This window comes from Schistocerca piceifrons, chromosome 3, assembly GCF_021461385.2.
Source record: "Schistocerca piceifrons isolate TAMUIC-IGC-003096 chromosome 3, iqSchPice1.1, whole genome shotgun sequence".
In the NCBI taxonomy this organism is placed as follows: Eukaryota; Metazoa; Arthropoda; class Insecta; order Orthoptera; family Acrididae; genus Schistocerca; species Schistocerca piceifrons.
The window spans coordinates 132,705,716-132,718,950 of NC_060140.1; the positions used below are offsets into that span (position 1 = coordinate 132,705,716).

Here is a 13,235-nt window from a genome sequence, read left to right on the forward strand (position 1 = left end):
TGAGTACCATGTGCACAACATGTCAAATTAAGTAATCACCTTATTCCACTGCAGAGGTTACTGGAGGTCACCAAACCATCTGAGATGATTAGTTTGGCCATCTTAAATCCTTTCAGGTAGATGCTGGCAAGAAATTATTGTGTGTGAACAACAAGAGATCAGTTTTGTAGAAATGGTACTTGTCCCAAATCAATAAGCCAACACAGTGGGGCAAGACAAAGTTAAAAAAACTAAACTCCATCCGAACAGGCCTTGGAAGGCCCAACGGTACCGACCGGCTGCCGTGCCATCCTCAGCTCACAGGCATCACTGGATGCGAATACGGAGGGGCATGTGCTCAGCACACCGCTCTCCTGACCATATGTCAGTTTACAAGACCGAAGCCGCTACTTCTCAATCAAGTAGCTCCTCAGTTTGCCTCACAAGGGCCGAGTGCACCCCGCTCACCAACAGCACTTGGCAGATCGGATGGTCATCCATCCAAGTGCTAGCCCAGCCCGACAGTGCTTAACTTCGATGATCTGACGGGAATCGGTGTTACCAATGCGGCAAGGCCATTTGCAAGACAAATATAGTAACTGGCTATTAATCTTCAGAACTCCCGAGGTCTTTGCTATAGACCATGGTACTAACTTCGTGTCAGTACTGACAACAGACCTTTGCATTTTTTACAAATGTATAGAGTAAGACTAAGTGTGTTACAACTTCAAAAAAATGGCAAAACAGAAGAGGTTAACAAGATAATGGAGAAGGTGTTGAGTCACTATGTCAATGGTCACCATTGTAACTGTGATGCACTATTACCTTATGTAGATGCTGCACCTTATGTATATGCTGCACACAGTTCAAAAATTCATGAGTGTAGGGGGGGGGGGGGGGTATTGTCATACTAGGTAATGTGTGGACTGAAAATGCCGTCACCAATCGAGAGAGTTAAACCCAGAGTGCAGAATAAACGTGCATCCATACAGAATTTTGCAAAAATTTTACAGACAGTGCACCAAGTGCAGAGAGTGAACATTAAGGCCCTACAACGGTAGGAGCAAATAGGACAATGAAATACCAAATTGCTTATATAGTGTGTAGGGCAATGGGTGATGTTGACAATCCCTTACACCCAAAAGGGGAAGTTAAAAAAAAAAAAAAATAAATAAATTAAAAAAAATAATGCTTATTATCGAGGTCTTTTTGAGATGGTTAAGATGATTTCACTTGTAAATATGTGGTTACAACTCCCTACTCACACAAAAGTCATGCACATGGGGTGTATTTGAACCTATCAGGGTACACTTGAGGCTTCACATTACTGGCCATGAAAAACGGATTGTAAAAGAAAGGAAGGTGGCATGACAAAGGAAGCACTCTACATCCATGCACTCTGTCATACCTTGCCATATGCAGTAAGATCATGAGATAGCGCAACAGAAATAACACAACAGGGTAACCAGAGTAGTTGACACTAAAGGCAAATAATAATTCTACGCAATACACCCATATTCAGTAAAATGGAGGACTTTAGGGCAGGTAGGTTAGAAAATTTAAAAAGGGAAATGGATAGGTTGAAGTTAGATATAGTGGGAATTAGTGAAGTTCGGTGGCAGGAGGAACAAGACTTCTGGTCAGGTGACTACAGGGTTATAAACACAAAATCAAATAGGGGTAATGCAGGAGTAGGTTTAATAATGAATAGGAAAATAGGAATGCGGGTAAGCTACTACAAACAGCATTGTGAACGCATTATTGTGGCCAAGATAGATACGAAGCCCACGCCTACTACAGTAGTACAAGTTTATATGCCAACTAGCTCTGCAGATGACGAAGAAATTGAAGAAATGTATGATGAAATAAAAGAAATTATTCAGATTGTGAAGGGAGACGAAAATTTAATAGTCATGGGTGACTGGAATTCGAGTGTAGGAAAAGGGAGAGAAGGAAACATAGTAGGTGAATATGGATTGGGGGACAGAAATGAAAGAGGAAGCCGCCTGGTCGAATTTTGCACAGAGCACAACATAATCATAACTAACACTTGGTTTAAGAATCATGAAAGAAGGTTGTATAGATGGAAGAACCCTGGAGATACTAAAAGGTATCAGATAGATTATATAATGGTAAGACATAGATTTAGGAACCAGGTTTTAAATTGTAAGACATTTCCAGGGGCAGATGTGGACTCTGACCACAATCTATTGGTTATGACCTGTAGATGAAAACTGAAGAAACTGCAAAAAGGTGGGAATTTAAGGAGATGGGACCTGGATAAACTAAAAGAACCAGAGGTGGTACAGAGATTCAGGGAGAGCATAAGGGAGCAATTGACAGGAATGGGGGAAATAAATACAGTAGAAGAAGAATGGGTAGCTTTGAGGGATGAAGTAGTGAAGGCAGCAGAGGATCAAGTAGGTAAAAAGACGAGGGCTAGTAGAAATCCTTGGGTAACAGAAGAAATATTGAATTTAATTGATGAAAGGAGAAAATATAAAAATGCAGTAAGTGAAACAGGCAAAAAGGAATACAAACATCTCAAAAATGAGATCGACAGGAAGTGCAAAATAGCTAAGCAGGGATGGCTAGAGAACAAATGTAAGGATGTAGAGGCCTATCTCACTAGGGGTAAGATAGATACCGCCTACAGGAAAATTAAAGAGACCTTTGGAGATAAGAGAACGGCTTGTATGAATATCAAGAGCTCAGATGGAAACCCAGTTCTAAGCAAAGAAGGGAAAGCAGAAAGGTGGAAGGAGTATATAGAGGGTCTATACAAGGGCGATGTACTTGAGGACAATATTATGGAAATGGAAGAGGATTTAGATGAAGATGAAATGGGAGATATGATACTGCGTGAAGAGTTTGACAGAGCACTGAAAGACCTGAGTCGAAACAAGGCCCCCGGAGTAGACAATATTCCATTGGAACTACTGACGGCCGTGGGAGAGCCAGTCCTGACAAAACTCTACCATCTGGTGAGCAAGATGTATGAAACAGGCGAAATACCCTCAGACTTCAAGAAGAATATAATAATTCCAATCCCAAAGAAAGCAGGTGTTGACAGATGTGAAAATTACTGAACTATCAGCTTAATAAGTCACAGCTGCAAAATACTAACACGAATTCTTTACAGACGAATGGAAAAACTAGTAGAAGCCAACCTCGGGGAAGATCAGTTTGGATTCCGTAGAAACACTGGAACACGTGAGGCAATACTGACCTTACGACTTATCTTAGAAGTAAGATTAAGGAAAGGCAAACCTACGTTTCTAGCATATGTAGACTTAGAGAAAGCTTTTGACAATGTTGACTGGAATACTCTCTTTCAAATTCTAAAGGTGGCAGGGGTAAAATACAGGGAGCGAAAGGCTATTTACAATTTGTACAGAAACCAGATGGCAGTTATAAGAGTCGAGGGACATGAAAGGGAAGCAGTGGTTGGGAAGGGAGTAAGACAGGGTTGTAGCCTCTCCCTGATGTTGTTCAATCTGTATATTGAGCAAGCAGTAAAGGAAACAAAAGAAAAATTCGGAGTAGGTATTAAAATTCATGGGGAAGAAATAAAAACTTTGAGGTTCGCCGATGACACTGTAATTCTGTCAGAGACAGCAAAGGACTTGGAAGAGCAGTTGAATGGAATGGACAGTGTCTTGAAAGGAGGATATAAGATGAACATCAACAAAAGCAAAACAAGGATAATGGAATGTAGTCTAATTAAGTCGGGTGATGCTGAGGAAATGAGGCACTTAAAGTAGTAAAGGAGTTTTGCTATTTGGGGAGCAAAATAACTGATGATGGTCGAAGTAGAGAAGATATAAAATGTAGGCTGGCAATGGCAAGGAAAGCGTTTCTGAAGAAGAGAAATTTGTTAACATCCAGTATTGATTTAAGTGTCAGGAAGTCATTTCTGAAAGTATTCGTATGGAGTGTAGCCATGTATGGAAGTGAAACATGGACGATAAATAGTTTGGACAAGAAGAGAATAGAAGCTTTCGAAATGTGGTGCTACAGAAGAATGCTGAAGATTAGATGGGTAGATCACATAACTAATGAGGAAGTATTGAATAGGATTGGGGAGAAGAGAAGTTTGTGGCACAACTTGACCAGAAGAAGGGATCAGTTGGTAGGACATGTTCTGAGGCATCAAGGGATCACCAATTTAGTATTGGAGGGCAGCGTGGAGGGTAAAAATCGTAGAGGGAGACCAAGAGATGAATACACTAAGCAGATTCAGAAGGATGTGGGTTGCAGTAGGTACTGGGAGATGAAAAGGCTTGCACAGGATAGAGTAGCATGGAGGGCTGCATCAAACCAGTCTCAGGACTGAAGACCACAACAACAACAACAAAATAAAATAAATTCTGTTAGTAACACTGGGTAACAAGACTCGTGCATTAATGACAGCAGAAGAGCCACACCAATACCAAAGTGAGTGGATTACAGTATGATCCTCCACGGTGGTAGAAACTATCCTGGGGGACAATTGAAATGGAACTATTCCTCACAGGAACACAGGTGGGTGCCCACAGAGCTTTTTGCAATTCTTACAATACACAAATATTGTCAGGGGTGACACCAGAGTGTGACTCAGTCATAGCTATAACCACACTCTATGAGCAAAAGCACTTAAGGGGAACAGAAAGATTGGATTTACAGAACAGCAGGATACCTACATTTACATTTACATCTATATTATGCAAGCCACTGTGAAGGGCATGGCAGAAGGTAGGTTACATTGTAACATGGGGTTTCTAGCTGTTCCATTCATGTATAGAGCAAGGGAAGAGAGAGAGTGAAAGCCTCTGTGCATGTTGTACTTATTCTGATCTTATTCTCACGATCCCTATGCGAGTGATACATAAGAGGTTGTAGTATATTTCTACAGTCATCTTTTAATGTAGGTTCTTGAAACTTTCTTAGCACACTTTTTCTCAGGATAGTTTACATCTGTCTTCAATAATCTGCCAGTTCAGTTTCTTCAATATCTCTGTGACACTCTCCCATAGATAAAACAAACATGTGCCCAACCACTCATGCTGCCCTTCTCTGTACACATTCAATATCCTCAGTGAGTCCTATTTGGTACGGGTCCCACACACTTGAACATCTGAAGGCCAGATGCAAAAGTGATTTGCAAGCAATCTTCTTTGTAGACTGATTGCACTTCCCCAGCATTCTATCAATAAACCAAATTCTATTGCCTGTTTTACTCATGACTGAGCGTATGTCATCACTCCAGTTCATACCCCTACGAAATGTTACACCCAATTATTTGTACGAGTTGGCGTATTCCAACACTGACTCATTGATATTATAATCATAGGATACTACATTTTTTTCATTTTGTGTGGTGCACAATTACATTATGAACATTTAAAGGAAGTTTCCAATTTCTGCACCACTTTGAAATCATATCTAGATCTGACTGAATATTTATGCAGATTCTTTCAGACATACTGTGAAAGGGACTCAAAGTGACATCTTGAGACCAACTTTTCAGCTTCCAGTAACAATAACAGGGACTGTGTTTCTGAACTTAACATAGCCTCTGCTGCACCTACCTGATAATCCTTTTTAAATCCTGCCATTGAAGACTCTAACCCACCTGAATGCTAACTTCGGTTCCACCATACTTGGTTCCTTTGCCAAGCTGTGAGTAGAAAAGGATGGGAACATAGCGCAAACAGTTGTTCCAGCATAATGGATGCTAGCACCGAGTGGCAGTAATGAGAATTTTGACCTAAGGAACTTTCTTAATCTCGGTTGAGCTCATATAGCCTATGTCTATGTCCAATGTTATGAGTGCCTGGCTACTGCTGTAACACATACAGTGTGAGCAAGTACAAATCCTCCCTGCACTTTGGCACAGTCTCTGTCCCAGTCATCAGCCAAATGTGCAGGTAAGCTGCTACTGACTCACTGAGCAGTGACACCAATAGGCGAAACTGCCTATCTGTGAGCTGTTGGCTAGTCACGCTGGTTCCAGGCTTCAAACTGGGTCTTCTGAGGTGAAACAACATGGTGCCTGCTGTTGGCTGACACCCCAGCCAGTCTCCAAGGCTCTTGGGTTTGACTCTGACAGCCTGTGCACTTCTCACTAGCTACTTTGTGCCATGGACGATACTTGTCAGCCCAGCCATAAACCTCGCTCCGCTGCGCAGCTGACTTCTGACTTGTGTCAGGTATGGCACTGATACCATAGCCACTATCGGGCTGCCTCAGCATTCCACTATTTCAGCAGGTGTTACCACCTACTACTACCCTCGACCGGCACCAGGATCACAATCACGGAAGTGCTGTATGACAGGTAAATAATAATAATAATAAAAAATCAACCTCAACTCCATACTTGTTGCAATACCGATGAATCTGTCCCACAGCTGCTTGCAATTAGAAGTGGCCATCGTGCAATACTGTGTAATGTAGCAGAATTGGACGATGCATTACAAACAGATCGATGCAGTTCTGTCACAAACTGCAGTACCCATGTAACTTTGCTGTTTGGTACCAATGCTCTTCATATGAAACAAGACAGCTTGGGATTTTATCAACCAAGCTACTTGTTAATATTTTTATGTACAGCCTTGTTCAGGCAAGTACAGTGTTACGTTTATGCAAGTTAGCCTATGAAATTCTGTTAAATTATTATCACACACAATAGTTCATACAAAAATGCGTGTGCATTTACTATTTACCAATCCAGAATTGTAAAATTTTAATGTAATTTGTAATGATCTAGTACATAACATGAATTCCGTGGTTGTAACTTTACCTAAGTGCCAGTGGCAGTAGCCATGGGAGACTCAGTGTTGTCACAGATTTTGTGGTGTCAATACTGTTACATGATGCTCTAGAAATTTTTAATGAACATTTTGAAATTAAATTCTGTCAATCATGTAAATCTTTTTGTAATTAGCATGTCACAAATTGCCTGATACAGCAACAAAATGAACATAGGCAACATTTTTAATGGAGGAGCTACTGAGTTACACCACCATTTACTAAATGATGGACATCTGGTTAACAGTTCAATTGGTGTCAGCCAGTTGTTAACACGAGAGACCTGCTAAGTTCTCAGCATTCTTTTATTCCACAGTGTAATCCACAAAATGTGCAATCACACATCATTCACTGGAGTAACATCTCTAAAATTTCACTGTGGGCAAATAAACAATGTAATTATTTTTTCCAGCATCTGTAGTTAAAGTAAAATTGTTTAGGAAATCAAAAAGCAATAACGCAACTGCCAATCCACTGAACGGCATTAAGTACATGGGCTGCTTCACTTACAGGGAGCAACACGCCCTTCTGTATCACGTCCTCTTCATTCACAAAGGTACTATTTCTGGCACTTAATCACTGCCATTATCAAAATAATCAATTTCTGATTTTGTGTCTGAATTCTCTGAAATGGACAATACTTCTTCATCAGGAAACTTATGCTGGAGATACATGAATGAAGAGAGATTTCCATGCAAACAACATAATCAGAACAGTGAACTGTAATAAACTGAATTGTGCTTGTGCTGGAAACAGCAATCAAAAGTTTTTCGATGTCCATAACAAATGTCTCCACTTAAAATGCCCACCCACAGGCAGTGGTGGCCAAACTGCTGGTGCACAGAAGTCAGGCGGATGGGCCATAGCCTGCGCAGTCATTCAGCCCTGACCAAGTGCCCACCGGCAGGTATCGGCAAGTGGCTCATGCTTGAATAGAATGCGTACAATTGGTCTATGTGTTGTGTAGCCTATACTAACTACACCTGCTCAAAGAAGCCCTGATGGGCACTCAGGGATTTCCTTGCCCTATTTGACAGCATTAGAAAAATCTGGTGGCTAGCTGCTGATTACTGTCACTTCACTGTCTCTACTATGTAGCAACATTACTGCAGTTCAGACTGTATTGTTCACATGATAATTCAACGAAAAATTAAAATGTGTAAAAAACTTTTGTGACAAGGACAACAAATATGGGAAAATGGTAATCTGTTATGGTTGAAACATATGAGAAACATATGTTTACTGCCACTTCCTGAGTAGAAATATTTTCTCACTACTTTGAATTGCAGAGTTCCTTTCGTTTGATAAACACTGTACAAAAATAACCTCTCCAATGACAATAAAGAAATATGTAATAGGCTATTTTATTATAGATATAATGTATTTGAACAAGAGGGAAAAACCACACATACCTCTAGGTTGAGTCTATCTACATCTGCTGGAAGCCGGTAATTTGTAATTTGAAGCAAGTGATATGGGTAAATTTTTGCTGGCTCTGTACTCATTGGATGAGCCATATTTGGTAATGAGCGACGGAGGTGTGGACTGTACGAAGCTGCATATCGAAGACCCCCAGCGAAGGTTGTAGAAACAGGAAGATCAGCATTCTGAAAAAAGTTGCACAGTTTTCTTCAGTCTCTGACACACCAGAACAATTATTTCTCATTAAATTATAATTTCTATTGAACAAGACTATAGTTTACATTATTTACAGTAACAATGCAACCTATTAGTGGGGATTTTGAACTTTCTTTTTACTCTATCACATCCCGCTACGGTTAAACATTTACTGCTTAGTAATAAAAATTAACTAAAAGATAAGGAGAGTACTACAGAACATACACACTTTGTGTCTGCATTTAGATTTTCAGTTGAATGAATTCCAAAAGCAGTGTCTCCACTCAAGTTTTATTGGAAGAACTGGGTATTTTGTGCAACACAGCATATCGTCAGTAACGCCACCACAATCACCTCATCCTCCATTCCACCCTTAAGTTGTCATCATGCCAATGGTATTCTATTGTTTTTGTGTTCCCTCATTAATGCCCTACAATATCAAAGATAAGACTACACACTGATGAGCCAAGACTTTATATGCCCACTGCCCACCATAAGACAGAATGCAGTCTCATGGCACTGCAGACACATGATACATTTAGAAAGTAAATAAATGGAGCAGAGATGAAATGGGAAACATTTTTGTGATGACACATGCCGATAACAGGAAAATCCACCAAGATAAGGGACTCTGACAATGGGCAGATTGTTATGGCAGGGCACCTGGAAATGAGCATCTGAATTACAAGTCCATATCTCATCACACCGTGTGCAGGTTGGAGGTTTTCCTGCTATATAAATTACAATTGCAGTGAGCATAAGACCATCAACACTGTGCCATCAATCTATGGAAACATGTCACCTGGTCATATGAATTACACTTCTTGTTACACCAGGTCAATGGTTGTGACCCCATATGGCATGATAGGCAAAGAGCAGTTTGAGACATGCACCCACGGATGCAAGCTGGTGGGAGCAATATTACATTATTTAAGCAGCAGCAGTGGGAGAGAGGGGAGGGGGGACATTCACTTGGGATTCCACGGAACCAGTGGTACTAATCTATGGTACAATGATAGCCATGGACTACGGGTACATTATTGTGGACTGCCTGCATCCTTTCGTGCCTGCCTGATGTTCTCCCCATTGGCATCTTCCAGTAGGATAACTGTCTGTGTCATAAAGCCAGAATATACAGTGGTTTGAGGAGCCTGATAATGAACTCAATGTCATCTTAGCCACCAAATTCACCTGATCTGAACCCAATGGAAAACACCTGGTACACCACTGGGCTCCAGCTCTGAACTCACATATAATTGGTTTGTCATGTACAGGAACTATGTGACCTGCATATAGACATCTGGTGCCTCATACTTCTTAAAAACCTACCAAGGACTTTTCAAATCCATGCCACAAAGAATCACTGCTGTACTATGTTCCAAAGGTGGACCAACACACTATTAGACATGGGTTCATAATGTTTTGGCTCCTCAGTGCATATTGGTTTCACATTGTTTCAGAAAGTTTTTATGTGCTTCCGTAGACACCAACAAAATAAGTGTTCATTTCAGGTTCGTTTGGCTGACAATGAACTGAAGTGTTAGTGCTGGCATTACAAACGTGTATGGTCTCTTTCAGTGCTTGAACAATGTTCTTTGAGACAGAAAACAGATATTTGCAGACTAGTGAAATTCTGAAATGCTCTAATCATATTAAGAGATGATGGAAAATTCCACCATGTAAGTACAATGGCATCCATGTCCTTATGATCTACATTTCTCAGAACCATTCATTCATGTGCAAACCTAGATAAGGTGGAAAGTTTGCTGAATGGTGCAGAATTAGCTTTGACATCAATGAAATTTTGTTTTTGTATTTTTGCTAAATGTGGTGCATTAATTTATAAAAGTAAACATCTATGGAATAGATTTCTTTATATGCTTTTTCAAGTAATAGTGCTGAACATGTTTCATTCAATTGGCTACTGATTTTAGTAGCACCACAAATTTATACAGAGTTTCTACAAATTTATCCAGAGTTTGTGAAAGTGTGAGAGCCTGCTTATCTTCTTCCTTCAGTTTTAGCAAACTAGGAGTGGGCCTGGCTTACTTCTCTTGCAGATCGTACATGTGAAAATGACTCTCAAAACTGCAACCATGAAAAAAAAAAAAAAAAAAAAACTGAGAATGTGTACTATATGATATTGGCCAATTGGTGATTACTGAGGTCAGAATCAGCTGTCACACTAAGCTTTTTAACACAAACTGCACAGTATATTTTAAATGAAGACTTTCCTTTGAGAGAGCTTTAAGTAAAGTGGGTGATACATATGTTAAATACTGATGAAAACAAAAAACTGAAACAAATTTCTCAACAATGTTTGGACTGTTTTAAATATACAACTGATTTTGTGTATTTGGAACAACAACTGTTGTTATACCATCCTGGCCTTTCCATTGTTGATTTTGCCCAGCGGCTTTTCTTCCGTCCCACAGCCCAGTGCTGTTTTCCTCCATTGCTAATCTCTAACTCATGTATTTACTTAGTGCCCTTTCTTATCTTTCTCTTCTTTCATACGTTTTACTGTCGTCTTCCAAACCATACATGCTCAACATATAGTTACATGACCACATGGATTCTTGATATAGCATCTTCTGTCCCATATTCTTCCTGCCAATATAATTATTCCCAGACCTTCAAATTGGTCACACTTCCTTCTTCACTCTCGCAGTTTATTTTCATTACCTTCCTGTAGCACATATACTCACTGAACAGTCTTTTCATTATGCCTGTCTGTTACTCAATGATCCCTCTACTGCTGATTTTGTGTATTGTTTCACAACTTTCAAAGAGATACGGGTCCACCATTTTACCCAAGAAACACAAGATCTATAAAAAAAAAAAAATAGCAGATCGAAAATGGAAAGACTTTTGACATTATCTATTTATCATCCTTTTCTTTTTCTTTTTTTTATTTCTTTTTAAATCAATACAGAATTTTCACCTGTACCTCATGCAATGCCTCTGGAACATGAAGGAGAAGAGTTGTGACTTATTATCTATGTGTAATAGACAATTTATTGTCACTTTATTTTCAAATGAAATGTTCTTTTTGAAATTAATGAAGAGCGTGATACAGGACACAAATATATAACAGTTCTATGTGGAAAGAAAAAGAACTGTGCAATATGTGTGTCACTGTAGGATTAAGAAAATAAAATGAGAAAGGTACTACAAAAACAAAAATTTTATTTAATTTTGGTGAATGCCTTTTTTCCAAGACATCTCTCCGTTATGCTGCTACTCAGAACCTAAGACATGCAACTACATTTAAAATTCCTGCACAGTCTATTGTTTGAGGAAGGAAGGAAAATTGAAATTTAATGTCTCATCAATATTTATTTGAGAATTGATGGTAATCTTTTTAAGATGAAGTCCCTAAGCACATGGGTGGAATCATAATTTACGTTATGCTAACCTACAGAGATGGGCAGATAACTGCGCTGATATTCTGCAATTGTGCATGTTTTAATTTAGATCTAAATAACTAAGGGATACCATCCAGCAAGAACTAGTAAATTCACATCTAGGGTGCATCACTTTTAGTATGTACAGACTGAATGATGAAATTGGGCCAGCAGCTATGAAGTCAAATACACTGATACAATTTGCTTACTAATGAAAGTACCACCTGTTGCTCAACATCAGTGCAAATCAGCCTCAATCTATAACTGAAACAGTGCTAAATTACCGCCTCATATTTACATTATTTGAACTAGAACATTGCTGATAATGAAGTTCCAATATTCTCTTGATACGAAGTTCAAAATTGTATTTTCTTATGAACAACATCATAGAATAATACAGAGCTTATTACAAATATTGCTTTGTATCTCAAGAGCTGGAAACATTCAAATTTTTAGAAAACATCTGAAATCTTTACATATCTACTTGTAAAACTCTACCATACACATCAATAAATATCAAGTTTGAATAAACATAATAATTCATCATCATTTATTTACATTAATTCTTTAAGGTCTCTGACTAATTATGCTAGCAACAGATAGAAACATCTAGTATGGGATTTGGAAATAATCGCTACAGTGTTCCAATAGAAACACTGGTAACTAATTCTGTGAAAGACCAAAACGCTATATTTTTTTAAAAAAGTTGCAGACAGGCATAAAAACTGATAAAACTGTCAACAGCCTTAATATACATAGAGAAATGCATGCTACACACTGCGCTGTCTTACAATACATTTATTCACTACTGGTTTTGATCAAGGACCATCTTCACAATGAAAAAATATCTACTGTAACAACTTCTCATGGCACACATACTGTTCAACCAGAAAAGCATATGCCATTGCCGACTCGAAAACTTAAGAAAACTGATATTTATTTGAATATTGATGGGAATCTTTTTAAGATGAAGTCCCTGTGTCTTGTTGTGCCTGAGCAGTGGTGCTGTACACTTACTGCGATTACATGTTTTCACACTTTCAACGTTGTTTTCTGCTGGGTTAAGCCTGTATTACGGTGTTAAGTCTCAATTTTCTGAAGTCAGCAATAGCATGTACTTTCCTCCCTGTACTTTTTCATAATGCCTGTCTGCTACTCAATGCCTTCTCTGCAAGGTGAGTAGCACTCTATCCTTTGCACAGTGCTATTTCAACCTAGACTTTCCATTGTTTTTGAACAAGTAAATTCTGCTTTAATCACAGAGTGAAGCAATGGTTACAGCAAGTGTCACTGATTTCCTTCAACCATTGCTTACCATTCTTACATGGGTGACACTGATGCTAAAAAACGAAGAGGAAAGAATGTTATACACAAGGTGAAATTTCACAGGATAGTAACTAATTCTACACATATTTTTACACAAAGAAAGTGTTCAATTTCTGG

The 13,235-nt window shown here is 39.1% G+C and overlaps 1 protein-coding gene across 6 annotated transcripts in view; it reads right to left on the reverse strand.

Annotated features, from left to right (window-relative positions):
* LOC124787972 (actin-binding LIM protein 1) overlaps positions 1 to 13,235 on the reverse strand; it is a 355,811-nt gene that overhangs the window by 10,092 nt on the left and 332,484 nt on the right. For 4 of the 6 annotated variants that reach the window (XM_047254984.1, XM_047254982.1, XM_047254983.1 and 1 more), the window contains one exon: positions 8,181 to 8,375. In XM_047254984.1, the coding sequence (XP_047110940.1) occupies positions 8,181 to 8,375 (195 nt within the window). Of the gene's footprint in view, positions 1 to 8,180; positions 8,376 to 13,235 lie in introns of those variants that run through there. The other 2 variants (XM_047254986.1, XM_047254985.1) reach the window with 1 other exon arrangement.